Source organism: Megalops cyprinoides, chromosome 4 (assembly GCF_013368585.1).
Source record: "Megalops cyprinoides isolate fMegCyp1 chromosome 4, fMegCyp1.pri, whole genome shotgun sequence".
Taxonomy (NCBI): Eukaryota; Metazoa; Chordata; class Actinopteri; order Elopiformes; family Megalopidae; genus Megalops; species Megalops cyprinoides.
The window spans coordinates 25797169-25816274 of record NC_050586.1 but is presented as its reverse complement, the minus strand read 5'-3'; the positions used below and the strand labels follow the sequence as shown (position 1 = coordinate 25816274).

At 45.2% G+C, this 19106-nt stretch overlaps 1 protein-coding gene across 3 annotated transcripts in view; it reads left to right on the top strand.

Annotated features, from left to right (window-relative positions):
• vps13a (vacuolar protein sorting 13 homolog A) overlaps nt 1–15116 on the top strand; it is a 46681-nt gene extending 31565 nt beyond the window's left edge. The window contains exons 49-72 of one of the 3 annotated variants that reach the window (XM_036527685.1): nt 37–183; nt 343–477; nt 821–954; nt 2154–2237; nt 3453–3579; nt 3988–4217; nt 4520–4673; nt 5106–5252; nt 5672–5753; nt 5908–5977; nt 6662–6776; nt 7050–7163; nt 7432–7577; nt 8124–8205; nt 8804–8917; nt 9294–9369; nt 9672–9835; nt 10080–10125; nt 10261–10384; nt 10850–10964; nt 13813–13898; nt 14162–14285; nt 14643–14717; nt 14901–15116. In XM_036527685.1, the coding sequence (XP_036383578.1) occupies nt 37–183; nt 343–477; nt 821–954; nt 2154–2237; nt 3453–3579; nt 3988–4217; nt 4520–4673; nt 5106–5252; nt 5672–5753; nt 5908–5977; nt 6662–6776; nt 7050–7163; nt 7432–7577; nt 8124–8205; nt 8804–8917; nt 9294–9369; nt 9672–9835; nt 10080–10125; nt 10261–10384; nt 10850–10964; nt 13813–13898; nt 14162–14285; nt 14643–14717; nt 14901–14951 (2742 nt within the window). In that variant the 3' untranslated portion in view covers nt 14952–15116. Of the gene's footprint in view, nt 1–36; nt 184–342; nt 478–820; nt 955–2153; nt 2238–3452; nt 3580–3987; nt 4218–4519; nt 4674–5105; nt 5253–5671; nt 5754–5907; nt 5978–6661; nt 6777–7049; nt 7164–7431; nt 7578–8123; nt 8206–8803; nt 8918–9293; nt 9370–9671; nt 9836–10079; nt 10126–10260; nt 10385–10849; nt 10965–12272; nt 13057–13812; nt 13899–14161; nt 14286–14642; nt 14718–14900 lie in introns of those variants that run through there. The other 2 variants (XM_036527686.1, XM_036527688.1) reach the window with 2 other exon arrangements.
• The last annotated feature ends 3990 nt before the right edge of the window (nt 15117–19106 follow it).

Below are 19106 nucleotides of genomic sequence, written 5' to 3'. Positions count from 1 at the left end.
AATCTCATGGGTTGCCCGATTTGTTGTGTGCTGCAGGTGGGAGTGAAAATCGACTCCACCAGTTTCAGTCTGACCCGAATCGTGACCTTCATGCCGTTCTACATGCTGGTGAACCGGACCAAGCACACCATCAAGATCAGCGAGGAGGGCCGGGACGAGTGGACGGAGGCTCGTCCGGACCAGGTTGGGCCAGGGCCTCCTCTCCTCAAACACATAGCTCGTGCCTCCTCTCGCTCAGCCTCTCTCACATCAATCTCACATCACCCTCGCATCAGCCTCACATCCTGAACGCTGTTTCCATGCTTCCACGTAGATCGCTTTAACTCTTACCCCTGCTCCCAGGAGGCTGCAGTCCCTTTCTGGCCTGAGAAGGACTCCAAGAAGCTGAAGGTCAAAGTGGAGGGCTGTAGCTCCACCCCACACACCATCGACTTCCACAAACAGGAGAACTGCCTGCTGCTGCACCTGGACAACAAGGTGTGCCACTGCCACCCCTTTTCCCCCCGTCTCAGGATGTTTGGCTTGACAAACTTTCTTAAACCTTTAATGTAACCACCTAACGAGTGGAGTAATGCACTGTATCATATGTTGTCAATCACAGACTTATACGAACCAATCACAAGGCTCAGAACATGAAAACATAAGAAATTAATGACAAGAACGGGCCATTAAGTCAAGTTGGGCTCTTTGGTTTAGAGTCTTTCTAAGATTGTATCAAGTCTGGTGACTCTAGATCATAGACAAAATGGGGCTAGAGTTTTGCTCACTTCACTTAAGCACAATGAGTTACCAAAGCAGACTGACCTGTTCTGTGTTCCAGCTGGGCGGAATCATTGTGGATGTGAACCTGACAGAGCATTCTACCGTGGTCCGGTTCTCTGACTACCATGACGGTGCCGCACCCTTCCTCATCATTAACCACACCAAGGACGAGACGCTGGAGTTCTTCCAGAGGTGAGAGGGTGGGGTTCACATTTAAGCACTCCTTTGGAGGTTACGTCTCTGAACAGTTCATACACTACGCTTCGACCTCAGTCAGGGGCCAAAATCCTTTATCCACTTGTTATTGGAAAAAAACATGTATTTCACCCACTGGAACTCTCCGACAAAGATAGCCACATCTCACAAAATATACAGAGAGACAGAGTACAGGACACCCTCTGCTGACACTATCTCCTCCAAACAGTCCACACTCTGTATCAGCTTACAGAGCTGAAAATCAGTCATTGCTCTGCCTTTTCACTGTATTTACAGAAGTAATGTAATGTAATGTTACATTTTGTTCATCATTCCATTCATTGCCCCCAATTTGCTTGTTCCACTAACAAAACTAACATTTTTTTTTATTTTTAGCAACTGATAAAGACATTTCAATAACCCTTGACATTAAACCCAGAGGGAGGGTATATAGAGGGGAGAGTGATATATGAATTTATGGTGAAAACCTAACAAATACCAAATGATGCTAACATTTTTGCCAAACAGAATTGGCCACATGAGTTTAATGATTGTACACACAACTGACAACACCCCTTTCCTATCTCTTTAATACATTTTAGGGAGAGAGAAAGGGAGTGGAATGATTAATGAATGCAGAAATATTATTTATACTTAATTAATTATACATTTTTCCCTTTCAGTGCTAATCACTGCCTTTCATTGTGTGATGTTAAGATTTCTCTAATCTTTGCTACATTGCTAATTACTGCTTGTTTTAACTGTTAAGCTTTAGCAGTGTGTTCAGAGTGGGGCAGAGTCCTCAATCACAGTGCAGCATCTCGTCTTATTTTCACTTCCTCTGTTTGCTCCAGCATTCCAGCAGTTAGTGTTTACCGAGTGAGTGCTGAGCAAGGCCACACACTGTGAATGAAGACTCTGCTTCATGCTGCCTTCGTGTTGAGACAAGGACAAGTGCAGTTGTCTGTGACTCCAATAAGTGACTCATTGACCAAGCAGTTGTCTGTGACTCTAAAAAGTGAGGCAGTCTGAGACTCGATGACTGGCGCGGCGTAACTCTGCAGTGAGCAGAGCAGTTGTCTGTGACCCTGGTCAGTGTGGCTGTGTTTCAGTGCCCTCAGGGCGTGGCTGGCACGGTAACGTTGGTTTGTGACCTGCTTTTATTTTGTCTTTCCCCACACCTCCCTGCCGGGCAGCTGCTCGGAGCGGAAAGACTCAAACTGGGTCGCCGACGATATCCTGGATCTGTCCTTCTCCTCAGGAGAAGAGAAGCAGCCCAGGTAGCAGGAACCGGGCCAAAATGGAGGGTCCATTTCTGCCTGACACTGTAGTGCTTAACACTGTCCTTACACACACATACATACACACATGCACACACACACATACATGTACACATGTGCACACATATACACATACAAATATACACACAAGCATACACACATACACATGTACCTGTGACAGGTTTAATGACCTTTGACGATGGGTTTAGTGGCATTTAGTGTCAGGGATAAGTCCTGTAGTAGGTTTGCATCATGCTGAAGATTGTCCACAGAGATTCACACCCCAGCTGAGGATTACTCAACACCCTGCCTCCTCACATGGAACCTGAGAGCTCTCCCATCTGCTACATTCCAGCATATATTCAGCCTTTTCTTCCTGTAACCCATGTACTGTAACACTGATGCCCCTTACACATCCTCTAACCCATTACAAACACTAATACCCCTTACACATCCTCTGATGTGTTACTGTAACACTGATACCCCTTACACATTGTATAACCCATACACATTATAATATATCAGCAGTGATACCCCTTACACACTGTCTAGCTCCCATATACAGAACTGGACCCTCCATGGAGCTGCAGGTGTAGGGAAACATGTAGCATTTTAGCGTTTCTTTTCTGTCTTGGTGTCTGAGCTACTCTTTTCCTTGCGCTAAAATGGGTGAGCCTGCTGAGTTAAAGATGGCTCAGCTGTATGGGCTCGGTGCTGCTGAGCGTTAGCAGAAAGGAGAAGCTCAGACGGGTGCGGGAAGCCTTTGGCCTGCAGCTGTCTGTCTGCTGCTTGGAAAGGCTGTGCGAATGGGAGCCTGCTCGTGCATCTGCTTCTTAACTTTTCATTTTCTTACGTTACGTTTAATCCTGCTTTTTCTGTGGTCGGTGCTTTGCTCCCTCTATACATAAGAATGTGTATTTTTTTTCTTTTTTTCTTCCTTTCTTTCTCTCCTTCCTGGTGGGGGGAATGGGCTGGTGTTTTTGGGTTTTTGTTTTTGGGGGGAGATACAGAACACACCCCCCTAGCCTCCCCCCCTCCACGGGTCCCATCCCTCCTCCCTCTGCGTCATCAAGGGGCGGGCAGCTTCACTGCAGGTGAGATGGCAGTCATGGCTTTCAGCGCGCAGCAGTAGTATGGCAGGGTGGTGCGGTGGGGTGGCGCGGCGGCGGAGCTGTTTCCGGCGGGGGTTAACCCTGCCGTTTCCCGCTCTTCCAGCACACAGAAGGAGAAGGACGAGCTGGGCCCGGGGCAATCGGTTTACTACACGTGGCCTGAGCCGACGGGCTCTCGCACCCTGAAGTGGAAGTGTGGAAAACACACGGGAGAGCTGCACAGTGAGGAGGTGGGCGCGTTTCTCCTTCTTCCCCTCTTCTAATGCCTGTGTCTCTCTAACAGTAACTGGGGGACCCTCTGTGTTACAGCTCATGGTTTCAGTTTTTCTGCCACTAGGTGGTGCCACAGCTAAGTGATCGACTCGGTCTGCTTGTTCATCTGTTTTGCTCTTTGTTGGTTTGTGTGCTTGTTTGTTTTGTGAGCAATATAGCTATAAATGCGATGGGTGGGTTTGGAATTTATTGCCTGTGGGATAAGGAAGCCATTAGGTTTATGCTTGTAAGAGAACTCTTAAAGCAACCCTAAATGGAAAAACAAATGTACATAGCAGTCCTAGTCATATCGTAAGGCTGTTCACTGGGCCCATGGCGAGCCTTTAGCTCACAGACTGCCACTGTCTCACTCTATCCACCTGCAGGACCTGCTACTGGATGTGAATGATGAAGGGAAGCTCTTCCTCATCTCGTTCTATGAGGGCCTCCAGCGGGTGGCGCTGTTCACAGAGGAGAGGCGTGTCTACAAGCTCCTGTGTGAGAGTGAAAAAGTAGAGTTGGCAGAGCAGGAAGTGATCCTGTCCCTGCAGGATGTTGGCATCTCTTTGGTCAACAACAGCACAAGCCAGGAGGTGTCCTTCATCGGCATCACCAGGTAAATGCACCTGTTTAAAAACACACACACACACACACACACACACTTATAATATATTATATATAAACAAATGTATAGTCTTCTATAAGTCTTTTCTTTGCTGTGGGTTTGCCTCTGCACACCTATCAGGTTTAGGTGCTGATCCTAATGTTTACAGCATAGGTCACAACTGGCATCACCTCTAGAAAGTAAGTGCTTCATCTTCAGTTTGACGTGATCCCCATTACTGCAGCCACGGGGGTCCAGCTCTCTGAGAGGGACAGAATGCGGAGAGACTGAGTGTTCTGTCACCCTCCCTGCAGTTCTGACGTGGTGTGGGAATCCAAGCCGAAGAAGAAGTCCCGCTGGCGGACCATGAACGGAAAGGACGCCATGCTGCTGGAGCAGAACTTCAGAGAGTACATGGACAGCGGCCCCGTGGACAACGCCATTCTGGACCTGGAGAACAACTTACAGGTTAGAGTTCAGCTGCTCCCAACTGATTCCTGCATGACATTTACAACCCTGTGAAATAAGTAAAACAATTTTATGTGTTTTTGTGTATTTTGTGTATAATATTTCCTGTATTTGCTAACATGATTTGAAGAGGCAGACTGATTTGCTGTGCTGTTTTAAACTAGGACAGGTGATTTGGACATACAGCATAGAATTTTTTGTCTCATGCATGGGTTATGTCATGTATTCTTGATATTTTATTCAAATGTTGTAGTTAAATATGATCTTCCATTATAGGTTTTATTTGTGTGTATTGTTATAAATGTGGTATACATCATAAAATAAGAATAGAACTAGTAACAAAAATGGTTGTGATGTAATACCACTAATAATAATATGAAGCTGAGAATACTACCGTGAGGTTTGTTTGACCTGCTTCCTGGTCTCTGTTAGGTTTCTCTGACTCCAAATGGTTCTGACATGAGAGTCCTGCAGCCTTACGACTCTCCTCTCAGGAGAAACTTCCTGCCTGCGGTCAAAGTGGAGTACAGTGTCTCTGCTCGCCAGAAGGCCTACCGGATCCAGATCAACAGAATACAGGTGAGAGACAGAGCACTTGCAGACTTCATCCTCAGGTCACGTGGTTTCTTGGATCCTGTATTGTTTGAAATTTAAAATTTGATAATGTCTCTCTTCTGGATTTCAGTGCAGAGAGGAGGGAGGTACTTGTGAAGCGCAGTCAGATGGTTTATGATTTGATATGATTTGATTATGATATGAACATTTTTCATGGCGATGTTTGTTAGGCAGTGTTCATTGGGTGATGTTAGTTGGTTGGTTCCAGTTTACTTACTGTTTTAAACATGGCCTAAAAGGTTTTCTTGATTTGTGAAGATGTAAACAGCAGAGAAAATGTGCCACAAGGATTTGTTTTTGTCAGCATTGGATGTTTAGGTGTCTCTGGAGAACGCTTTCATGATTGACAAAAGTTTAACAGGGGTGATCCTATGCATCCACAGATCCAGAATCAGCTTCCAGGAGCAATCTTCCCTTACGTCTTCTACCCCATAAAGCCTCCGAAATCTGTCACTATGGACTCAGGTCAGTGAAGGTCGCATCTTAGAAACTGCTAATGAAATTTCAGCCCGTACAGGCAGGCTGGAACGGAAAGTGTAGATGAATTTATTTCGGAAGACCCCCCCTACCCACCCTTTTATCTGATAAAACAGACCATCTCTCTGTTCTCCCCATCAAGAGCCCAAACCCCTGACTGACATCAGCATCGTCACCAGATCTGCCGGACACTCGGACATTTCACGCATCAAGTGAGACCCTTCTCCTCCCCCGTCTTCCTTTCTCTCTCTCCCCTCTCTCTCACTCCCTCTCCACCTCTCTCCCCTCGCTCTCTCATTCCTCGCTGCCCCTGCTCTCACTCTCTGTCTTCACTCCCTTCCTGCACCCCTCTCCTCCCCTCCCCCTTCTCTCTCTCTCTCTCCCTCCCTCTCTCTCTGAGGCTATGGAGGGAGTTCCTGTTTTTGTTTGTCAGGGCCACTCTATTGTCTCATAATAATGTAGTGTTTCTTTTTTGCTGAACTATTGTCGAAGAGCTTAGGTGTATTTAAAAGGAAAGGTTTCTCTCTCTCTCCCCCTTTCTCTTTCTCTTTCTCTTTCTCTCTCTCTCTCTCTCTCTGTCGCGCTTTCTTGCTCTGTGATCTGCGCTCCTGTGATTGTGTGTGCTCCGGTCCTTGGAGCAGTCCGTAAATCACTGGAGCTTAGTTTTGCCACTGAGTAAATGATACAAAGACCGAATCATATTACAGTGTTTAGTCTCTCACTAATATACTACTCAGTAATGAATAAAAGTTTCCATGCGATTTTCAGAGTTCAGGTGGCGTAGTGTTTTATGCCCTGAAGTTGACTCCGTTTCTATAGAAAGAGAGGAATTAACACATCTTAATCCATTCGGAAACAGCATTAGAAGGTGGTGAGGAACTCTGTCTTGATTTTAGGTACTTCAAAGTTCTCATCCAGGAGATGGATCTGAAGTTGGACCTGGGGTTCCTGTATGCTATCCTTGAACTTTTCACCCAGGAGAATGTGAGCGCAGTGTCATCTGAGCAGGAGGTAGGACTTCCCCCTCCACAACTGTGCTCTGGTCAGCTGCAACTTATATTGGTCATTTGGCTATGGAAACATTGCTCTCCAACACCCTGACAACTGTGGCTTCTACTTATGCCCTGTGAAATCTGTGAAAGGGTTTGTGTGAATGAAAGAGGACCCCTTAGACCCCTTAGAGCCTTAAAGGTATCCCCTGGTCATTACTTGTTTGTTATTACCCTACACTTGAATAGAACATTGGTCTTGACCCCAGTCGCCCTCTCTTTCTGTGTCTCTTAGGTAGAGCTGTTTGAGAAGGACATCGAGTACCTGAAGACGGAGCTCAACCATGTCTCTGCCACGGACACATCTCCAATCAGCCTCTACGAGTATTTCCACATATCCCCTATCAAAGTGAGTGCCGTCACAGTATTTATTACAGTGAGGACCATGTGAAGGTTTATCAAAATAAGCACTGTAAGAGTATATATCAGAGAGAGTACAGTCTGATAATTTATGAAAGTGAGTAATGTTGGAGTATTTCATTAAAGTACATGCTGTAAGAGTATGTGTCAAGAGTGTGTACTGTGTGGGTACTCCTCTGAAAATGATTATTTGTGTGTGTATCTGTGTGTGTGTGTGTGTGTGTGTGTGTGTGTGTGTGTGCGTGTGTGTGAGACAGCTGCACCTGAGTTTCTCTCTGAGTTCGGGAGGTGAGGATGGGAATAAGGAGAAGCGTGAGACGGAGGTGATCCCGGTGCAGTCCCTCAACCTGCTGCTGAAAAGCATCGGCGCCACGCTGACCGACGTGCAAGATGTCGTCTTCAAGTACCTGTTCACACTGATCCACATATTTTACACTGCACACAGTGCTTCCTTCACACTGATCCACATATTTTACACTGCACACAGTGCTTCCTTCACACTGATCCACATATTTTACACTGCATACAGTGCTTCCTTCACACTGATCCACATATTTTACACTGCACACAGTGTTTCCTTCACACTGATCCCCCTATTTTACACTGAACACAGTGCTTCCTTCACACTGATCCCCCTATTTTACACTGAACACAGTGCTTCCTTCCCCCTATTTTACACTGCATACAGTGCTTCCTTCACACTGATCCCCCTATTTTACACTGCACAGTCTCTCCTGCACACTTATTACACTGTAAGACATTCAACACTGTAAAACAGTCACGTCCATATTTGCAGAACTGCACATTTTTACATTGTTTAAAATCTATTTTAAATTGGATATATCATGTACTTTAATTTGGATATAGAATACATGTAAATGTGAGTGTATCATGTGTCTAAATGTGGGTACACTACACACTGTATGATGTACGTTTTGTGCTTTCCCAGGCTGGCTTTTTTTGAGCTCATGTTCCAGTTCCGCACAACACAGCAGCTACAATGGGAAGTCATCCGACATTACTCCAAACAGGTAACACACCTGCTCGTGCACCTGACATTACTCCAAACAGGTAACACACCTGCTTGTGCACCTGACATTACTCCAAACAGGTAACACGCCTGCTCGTGCACCTGACATTACTCCAAACAGGTAACACGCCTGCTCGAGCACCTGACATTACTCCAAACAGGTAACACGCCTGCTCGAGCACCTGACATTACTCCAAACAGGTAACACGCCTGCTCGAGCACCTGGCATTAGTCCAAACAGGTAACACGCCTGCTCGAGCACCTGGCATTAGTCCAAATAGGTTATACACCTGCGAGCACACCTGGCATTAGTCCAAACAGGTAACATACCTGCAGGTGCACCTGGCATCACTTCAAACAGGTAACATATTTGTGTTCAGCATTACTCCGGACAGGTGCCACACCTGTGTCTGGCATCATTCCAAATCATTAGCACACCTCCTTTTAACGGTACTCCAAGCAATTAATACACCTGCATCTATACTTCCTCCTAATGAGGAAAGACATACCTGCATGACACAGGTGGACGTTGTTTGTCCCTGCATGCCATAAATCATAAATACTGGTTCTGTAGCAGTGAGTGTGTCTCTCTGCTTCAGGCCATAAAGCAGATGTATGTGCTGGTCCTGGGGCTGGATGTGTTGGGGAATCCATTTGGACTGATAAGGGGGCTCTCTGAAGGGGTAGAGGCCTTCTTCTACGAACCGTACCAGGTAGGATTATAAATTTTATTATTATTATTTATTTTTTATTTATTATTAATGTATTACAGTTTGTCCAACAGATGCCCATTTACAGGGCAATTACGTTGCTTACATTTTGTATTCATTGATGACACTAAAAATTGGCTGAAATGATTCAGTCGTATTAGTTGGTCAGTACATGTACCTAAGTAAGGACAAATGGATGATAAGGCTTAATTATGAACACTGTAAAAGTAAAATATATTTTTCAACATTTACAACTTCAGTACTTGCAGTCTGGGCCCAGGTCCAGATTCCCAGCTGCCCTGCCACCCTCAGAGTGTAACAAGCTGAATGAGTTTGATGTTGCTGTGGCTGTCTGACTCTGCACTGTGCTGTTCCCCAGGGGGCCATCCAAGGCCCGGAGGAGTTTGTGGAGGGCATGGCCCTTGGAGTTAAGGCGCTGGTGGGAGGAGCTGTGGGTGAGTGCCATGTGAAGGGTGAAAAGTTGAGTGGGCAGCTTTGTCATGTGATACTTATGCCCATTCATCACTAGTTATGTAGGCACATGTGCTAACATACTGATGCGTAAGTCTGAAATGCTGCCATACCACGTGTATATCCACACTATATATTTCAGCTGTAAAAGCATTCCTTTGTCTCCTCCCCTGTAACATGGGTGTTCTGACTCCTCCCTCATCACATGGGTGTTCTGACTCCTCCCTCATCACATGGGTGCTTTGACTCCTTCCTTGTCACATGAATGTTTTGACTCCTCCCTCAGGGGGCATTGCCGGTGCTGCCTCCAGGATCACAGGTGCTATGGCGAAAGGCGTGGCTGCCATGACGATGGATGAGGAGTACCAGCAGAAGCGACGGGAGGCCATGAACAAGCAGCCCAGTGGGCTTAGAGAGGGCCTGACACGCGGGGGCAAGGGGCTGGTGTCGGTGAGAGAGATGGGTTTCTCCTGTATGACTCTGACTACACAGAGAGACTGGACTGGTTTCTCCTGTGTTCCTGTGCAAACAGTGAGAGGCTGGTTCTCCTGTATAACACTAACTGAGTGTGAAAGAGCCTGGCTTCTCCTATGTGATTCTGAAAGTAGTGAAAGAGACGCTGGTTTCTTCTGTGTGATTCTGACTGCACAGATCCCAGCTCTCTAAACTGCTGATCTACGATTGTGCCTTGCAGGGTTTTGTCAGTGGAATCACAGGGATCGTCACAAAGCCCATCAAAGGTAATGTCCATGGGGTGGAAGTGTAGTGGAGTTTATGTGTGATATACTGTAGAAAGAGTGTTTTCGCATAGCTCCAGTTTGCATGCTTGTGTGCGTCTGTTCACGCATTTTTTTGGTCTCTTTTTACCCCCACAGGGGCACAGAAAGAGGGGGCGGCAGGCTTCTTTAAAGGTGTGGGGAAGGGCCTAGTGGGGGCAGTGACCCGACCCACGGGGGGCATCATCGACATGGCCAGCAGCACCTTCCAGGGCATCAAGAGGTACCGCCCCACACCCCCTACTTGACTCACCTGTATTTCCCTCCACTTCTTTTACTCTCTCTCTCTCACCTGTATGACCCTCTACCTTTAATTCAGTCTCTCTCACCTCTGTCACCCTTTACCTTAGTCTAATCCACTCTCTCCCATCTGTATCAACCTCTATCCTAGTCTAATTCACTCTCTCTCTTTTTTCATGCTTTACTGGTATGAAATACCATGCAGTCCATATTGCCAAAGCTTTGACGAAACAGAATATAACAATGCAGTTATGAAATGTAGAACATTTAAGTATGTGAAAAACTCTCAGGGCCATAGGAGTGTTCTTTGCGGCCTTGGCTCAACTGTTCTTATGTATTTCAAAAAGCACACAATACAATGAAACTTCAAACTTGAAAATACATGGAACTTCAAACATACATACTGCAAAGGGCAAGTATTAAATATGTCCTCCCCGCAAATTTCCAGGGCAACGGAGACATCACAGGATGTGGAGAGCCTTCGGCCACCGCGCTTCTTCCACGAGGACGGCGTGATCCGACCGTACAAGGAGAGGGAGGGAGTCGGCAGCCAGATGCTACAGGTGACACATCCCCCTTTCATGCTCCTGTACCACCCCACCTCATCAGCAGGAAGGATCCATCTCACTCTCTCACACACCTGGCCTGACTCAACCTGAGGGCCACTCCCCCTGGGTCAGAGGTCATGATCAGGCGTGTCATGAGTTGCGCTGTGACTGCTCCCATGGCTTGAATATGTGCACTGCTAGAGAATTTTCTGTGTCTGTATGCATGTGTTATGAGTTTATGAGTTATGATTTTATGGCTGCACTTCTTTTGCACTTCCAGAGCTGTCGAAGTAGATGTGTGGGTCTCAGTGTTTTCGTGTCGTGGCCTAAACACTATGTGACGTCTGCTACCCTGATAAAGCATGGCAGTGTAGTGCTGGTCTGGTCCCTAATAAATGCTATAATTAAGGGTTCTGTTCTTTGAGCTGCATAAAGCTGCTATTTGACCATGCAGGGTCTCTACTGCTCAGGGGATTGAGGAAGTTCTAGCTGCAGACCCATAGATTTTTCATCTAGAGCTAAAAAGAAATATTTTGTTATGATTTTTACATTTTCAGGTAATATGCGGCTCTCCACCAAGGAATCAATCATAAGTGTTGATGTTGAATTTTACATTATAGGCTAAAACATAAAATAAAATGCACACGTATAGCAATATATATTTCTATAAAGTGATATAAATATACTGTGCAATGCCCTCGTCACAGTCACACATTGTCCATATACTGTTCCCTGGGCATGATATTGTCCTGGCTGGTTGGTGATACCAAGGGAACACATAACAAATCAGTGATACTTTTTTCATTGCTTAAATGACTTTACACACAACTACATGAATTACTGTTTTAATGCAGTAGATACCTGAGGCAGAAAAGGCAGTTACGCTCTCAGACTTCTTACAATGCACAGTGATGTTTCTACTCCTCTTCAGTGAATCTATGCGTTGCGTTTTCAAACCAAAAGCAACTGTTGACATCCAGCTGAACCCTTAAATATCATGTCTAAGTGTCAGCTCACCGTTGTTGTAGGTAATTCCATCATTGTGTTGCTACACTAATTCTTGGATGTGATTTTTTAGAGTTTGAACCTTCAGAGAAAGGGCGGTGTTTGTGTAGAGCTGTTTAGAGAAAGCCAAATGGCTTTGTCTCATTAAGCTGTGAGAAAATGGATGACCAGATACCCTGTAAAATCACATCTCTAAAAGGACATCAGCTGTATAACTGGCAAAACACCCAGGATGACGCCAGAAAAGGAACTGGATCAGATGTGCCTGCATGTTTAAACTCACTGGATCTGTTCTTTCCTCTTTTGTCATGTTTACAGAAAAGAATGGCCTACACTGAATGGATTAGGACTGACAGTGATGATGATGATGATGATGATGGCAGCTAGAAAAAAAATTGCTAAGTTCTAGTAGTGCATGCATTCAACCTGCAGAAATGTTCAGTGGTCTCTGTCTGTGCCTTTCACTGTGTCATCAATGCCTACTCATTAAGAATGTGCAAAATCCATTTTACAAGGGGTGTCTTTAAACAGTACAGAGACAGCTTCATTTTAACTCCATACAAAATATGCAGCTTTGATTAATTATTTTTGATGTGCCATTTGAAAATCTTTGTAAGTTTGAAAATTGTTCTGGTTCCAGAAAGATGTGGAATTATTTCCGAAGTGTAACTGAATTTTAAAGAACCCTTTGCATCCTGTTCTTTCATGTTCATGACCTCACTGTTCTGTTCATTTTTCCTCTTCTTCCTGCTCTGTTCCCTGGACCTCAGAAAGTGGGCAGGCTCAGATTACCATGTGACCCATTTTCTGTGAGTCTGACCATAAGGAAGTATTTCCCAAACATACAACTGAAAATATGCAGTAGCACTGCCAACTTAGACCAAATGATATTAGTGAGAACTAGAAGGCAAGTGTTATGGTTGAGAGGTGGCCCTGTCCTCTGTTAAGAATTCTCTCTGATGTGATTGGTAAAGTGATGTCATAAAGGTAGGAGCACTTCCTTATGGTTGGACCAGGTGACATCCTGACCCCTCCCACTTTCATCACAGTCCAATCCTGTACTCTGTCATTTATGGCCATGCCCACCTCTGTTTTTCATCCAATAAACTGCATTTTAAATCTTTCATTGTTCTGTTTTCAGACATTCATTGTACAAATAACAGACGGTGTACATGTTCTATGATATTAGCCTTGAAGACACTTGTAATGTGCTTGTGTTCAAATATGAATTTTAAGTGGTTTTTATCATTGTATGCCGAATTATTTTGAATATACTCTATATTTACACAACCGTATGTCTCATTGATTGAAAATATTAAAATATTACACTAAACAGTTTTTTGAGCTAAAGTCCCTAAATTAACAATAATGCAATCCAGACAGTGTGTATCAGTTATGTTTTAGTACACCAGACAGATGACTCTAGAATGTCAGATCGCTACTGAAAGCCTTAATAGAGTGTTACCTATACACTCATTAGAATCTTTGACCAGTCAGGTGCAATTCTAGTGCAGTGGGTGGATCCACTGTAGTACACTGCCTCTGTGAAGGAAGAGTTTTCAGGATCTCTCATCTGGGACATGTCTGGCTCCAGGAGTACGCATCCCAGGTCGTAGGATGAAGGTGAAAATGTTTCCCCTCTGTAGAGCCACAGGAAGTTCTGTACCCAACAGAGGAGCCGGTACTGTAGCTCTCTAAAAGCCCATAGTGTTTAGACTTGTAGAAATATTTGTCTTTATTAACGTAGGTCAGTGCATGATGAGGGTAGATGACAAATCGTTGTGTTTAGAATTTTGACAAAACTGTCCTATTTTGACAAAACTGTCCTAAGGACCATTTTCTCAATTGTCTTTTCTAGAAAATTGAAAATGGACGATTTGCCAAATACAGATACTTTGCCCATGCCAAGGTGAACGAATCTGACTTCCTGATGATCACTAAAAGGTAGGAGCTGCCTTTCTCTCCTCCTCCTGTCCATACCGTAATGAAGCTTCTGGCCTCAGAGTTCTTTGTTCTTTAGTCTTGCCATCCATTTTCTCTATTTTTCATTCCTGTTAAATATTCTTGCACGTCTGCATATGAGTTTTTTCTAGCTGTTTCTGCAGGTGCGAGCGGAGTGCATTTTGAATGCAGACAGTAGGTGGTAAGGGAATATACTTCTTATCTGTGCTCTGGTTCTCAGAATGGTGTCACTCTTGCCTTTGCAGTTGTATTTTCTTCGTGACGAAGGGAACCTTTGGTCAGCTCACCTGCGAGTGGCAGTATTGTTTTGACGAGTTCACCAAAGAGCCAATAATAGTGGAAGGGAGAAGACTGCGGATCGAAGCCAAGGTACGTACCTCTGCTGGTAAACACCTCACTGCTCCATTGCTGGATTATCCCACCTGCATCTCCTGTGTTGTACCTTAGCTGCTCTTCTGGTTGATTGGCTCACCCCTGTTGACCTGTGGAATGAGTGCGATGGTCAGCAACAGAGCAATGGTGACCCAGTGAGAGCATCAGACAGGCTGTATAAACCTAAACCCACCAGCTGCACCAAACAAAACCCAGCCTCACAAGGCAGGCTGTAGGACCTTATCGAAGGAGGGCAGCATGGTAGTGTAACTCCAGACAGTGTTAACCCTGTCCTACCCACACTGCTCTGTTTGAAACCCTCTTCCTGTTGCTCTAATTTCTTGGATTGCGTAGGAGAGAGTCAAGTCCGTTTTCCATGCCAAAGAGTTTGGGAAGATCATTAACTTCAAAACTCCTGAAATTGCCAAGGTAGGTCCATCTGCTCTCAGTATATCGCCTGTCTTCCATGCTATGTGATCATTGCAGCAGAGCCAGACTACCTCTGTGAACAAAGACTCTAGAATTCCTGTTAGTGCCAGAATAGTGCAGCATTAGCGCTTGAAGTTATTTCTTGTTTGTCATTACACACTTTCTTGTCTTCGGTCCACACAGTGGGTTCTTGCCAAGCTGGAAGATGCAAGAGAGAGTCTGCCTAAATGCTGATGAACACGTCGATACGCACTGAAACAATGCAATACAAGCCAAAATACCCAAAACAAACAGCCTACTGGAGAGGATCTGACCTGAGCATAACCGCCAGACACACCTGCCTCCCTCCCTCTCTCTCCCTCCCTCCCTCCCTCTCTCTGTTTCTCCCTCTCTCTCCCTCCCTCCCTCTCTCTTCCCCTCTCTGTTTCTCCCTCCCTCCCTCTCTCTGTTTCTCCCTCTCTCTCCCTCCCTCCCTCTCTCTTCCCCTCTCTGTTTCTCTCTCCCTCCCTCTCTCAGTGCCTTTTGTGTTCTCTGATATGCATGAAAACAAAACTGTTGTGCAGAAACCTTCCTCAGTCTAAGTGTAACTCGTTTGTAAAAAAAAAAAAAAAAAAAAAAAACCCAGGAAAGGAACCACGGCCAATATTCCTCTCCATGTCCATGTGCACTGGGAGGGGGTTGTGTGCCTGAATATTTTTTTTTATTGAATTCAGTCATGGCAGGTGCTCCTTGAAGGGGGAGTGAAGGTGTGGCGCCGCCCCTGTGGCCACCCCCCTCGCACTGTTTTAACAATGACGACTGTGATCCTCCCCAGGACATGCCCTACCCTAGGTCCAACGCCACGTCTCCATCTGCACATGCACACTGAAGTGCCAGACTCGTCTCTGTCCCTGCACTGTGTCTGTCCAACAGTGCGTTCCTCAAGGAGGAGTTCTAACTGCCATGGTCAGTGCAGCCTTCTTCACACAGAATGTACTCTCACCAGCAGTGGATACACTGCACTGTGTCATTTGATGGATATCTGCAGAAAAAACCTGATAACCAACGAGTAAAGACAAATCCTGCAGCTCTTGCGGGTAGTCGTGTTCGTAGCCCTTTCTTCTGCAAGTTGGTCATGGAGCAATACCTGTCTGAAGGTGACTGTGATGTGAACTGTGGGCCTGCCGAGTCTATTAACAGCAGCAGAAGCTCTGCACTGAGCAAGCTCCTGTGGAAGTGAATGTTAGCCCAGCAGATCAGCCCGGCTGGGGTATGTCTCTGAGAGTAAACTCGGTGTGAGTCTCGCTTTATGCTTGATGCCTTCCTTCTGACCTGGACCTTAAACAGAGGCACTGGATGTTATTCAAGCAGAGGCTCCTACCAAACCCATATCTCCTGCTCCTCCATGCACATACATATACACATACAGTATATACACACAGACACACAGTCTGCCACAGGCACAAACACACACACACACACCCGGTCTGCCACAGGCACAAACACACACTCACATGGTCATGCGCGTGTGTCTGCATGCTCAGTGTGTGGCGGTGACTCTAATCCAAGGGAGCATGTTCTTTCTGTTCTTTTTCTACTGTGTGTACACACACATTCACCCTGGGGGCTCAGTCCAGTCAGCTGTGTACTGTTATAACACTATGTAAACACACGTATGTATCTGAATATGCCACAGACTATTCCTCACAAAGCAATGCTACAAAATGGCTGCCGTCATCCGTCTGCCCACTGCGGGATGCAGCAGCTCTGCGCTGAGGAGAGCGCCGCACTCGGTGTGGGAAATTCGAGGGCTGCATGCCTGAGAGCGATGCAGCTTTAGCCAGCTGCCAGCATATGTCGCTTCAGTTTACGTTTCTCATTCAAGTACTTCATTTGCTGAATGATATTTTGCCTTACCTGTCGAAGCTCTGACAAATTGCACTATTAGCCAGTGAAAAAATTCATGGTAATGCTTAAATTATTCCGCAACCACAATTTTTACAATAAACTAATGATTAAATAATTCTGTCTGTGAACCGTTTTCTTCTGTGTACTCTGTTTAATGGTGTTGAAAAGAACCTGTTATAACAAGAGAAGCGTAACAAAGATTTGGAATCACAAAAGAAAAAAATACTCATAATTTGGAAAATGATTTTTGTGATACTTTGCATATAAAGAAACTTCCATATTTAAAGGGTTAATGTTTGGCTGTCTGTTTTGTCTACGTTTGGAAAAGTGTCTGATTGGTTGTTGTCATGGTCAGTCAAGCACACCTCCAGGCAAGGGTGTGGAAAGGAAAAAATTTAATCCTGTCAGAAGCGAGCAACATTTAGAGGCTGAACCATAAATATCTTCTTCATGATCTAATATATGAAACTGAAATAAGATGACCCTTTGCAAACTCTGAGTGTCTTATACTATGTACCCATCTGTAGGGCAGGCAATGTAAACAGTATGTTTCAGTAGAATTCTAAATCTGTGCAAGGTTACAGAGTTTGAAAGGAAAAAAAACATTTATTACATTCACATTTATTCATTTGGCAGACTCTTTTATCCAAAGCGACTTACAAGTGAGGCAGAGCACAACACAAGAAAAAAACCATAAGGAGTCAACAATATTAGAAGTGCTCCGTGACCAGGTTTCAATGGTTGCCCAGACAAGGTACAAGCTAGTTGGCAGTGATAACAAGTGCATTAAACCATTAGATTACATTTTCTTTTTCCTTTTTTTTTAAATAGAAAGTTTTTTGAGACATGAGAAATTCCTTAAGGTGGTAGTGTTTCAGGTGCTCAGGTGAGAGTGGAAGAGCTGTGTCTTCAGATGTTTCTTGAAGACAGCGAGGGACTCGGCAGAACGACAGAAGTGTGGAAGTTCATTCCACCATCGGGGGACAATGGTGGAGAAAGTTCTGGATAGTGATTTTGCACCGTGATGCGACGAGACCACCAGAAGCTGTTCGGTAGCAGAGTGTAGCGGTCTGGAGGGAACATAGGCTTGTAGTAGTGAGTTCAGGTAGGTAGGTGCAGTTTTGTTGGTCATCCTTAACGCAAGCATCAAGGCCTTGAACATGACGTGAGCAGCTACAGGAAGCCAGTGGTGTGAGCCAAGAGAGGTGCAATGTAAGCCTTTGTTTGGTTGAAAACCAGATGTGCAGCCGCATTCTGTATCAACTGCCAAGCTGTACAGTGATGTGCTGGATCAATGGGGGCTGGGATGACTAGGAGCTCCGTCTTGGATAGGTTGAGTTGAAGGTGGTGCTCCTTCATCCAGGCTGAGATGTCTGAGAGACAGGCAGTAGAGCTGGGTGTCATCTGCATAGCAGTGGTAGATGGCAGACAGGTCTAGTAGGATGAGGGCTGACGACCTGGAGGCAGCTCTCGCTGCCTGCAAGGTGTCGACAACAAACCGGAGGGCCATCTCAGCTGAGTGGCTGGTTTTGAAGCAAGATTTGTTGGTATCCAATAGGTCATTCTGTGAGAGGAAAGCAGAAACCTTGGTGAAAACAACTCATTCAAGGGTTTTAGAGAAGAAAAGGAAGAGAGAGACCGGCCTGTAGTTTCTACTTTGGAGGGGCAAGGTGTAGACTTTCTGAGCAGTGGGCTACGTGAGCTGGCGTAAACATGGTGGGGAAGGTGCCAGCTGTGAGCAATGGGTTGGTGATGTGCATGAGTGCAGATAAGAGTGTGGGAGAGAGAGCCTGTAGGAGATGGGAGGGGATTGGGTCCAGGGGGCAGGTGGTGGGTCGGTTAGAGAGGAGAAACTTGGAGATGTCAGCTTCAGAGATAGGGGAGAATGTGGACAGTAGCGTGTTGCATGTGGGTAGAGACTGGCTGTGAATAAGTAGAGTGGAGAACTGACTGCTGATGGCGAAGTCATCAGCTTTCAGAGAGGTGGAGGGTGGAGGTGGCAGAGGGCAGAGGAGAGAGGTGAATGTTTGTGGACAGTTTGCGGGTGTCTGAAGTGCTGCTGATCTTGTCTTGGTAGTAAGCGGCATTGGCAGTGGGGAAGAACTAGGAAAACACAAGCACCATTATTGTCTGAGGTGCAGTTCATCCCAAACAGACAGAACAAATGATACTAAACAAACAATATAATCGCTAAAGAAGAAATAGGAAACGGTACAACATCATTCAGTTTTATTGAAATGCAACATGAAATAGCAGTCTTGTATTAAAAAACTACAAATAAATGTACATCATATAGAAAAAAGAATATATTTAGTTAATTTTATGATATACAATTCACATTGTCTAGTTGCACAAGAAGTTAAATTACAGGTACTTGTGTGTGTCAGTGTCAGTGATTCTTTGGTCCTGTTTGGACAGGTAATGGCTCTGGTTTAACAGAATCACTGCTGTGGCTGGACATCATTTTTAAAGATATGTTTTTTTATTTACAAACAGAAGGTG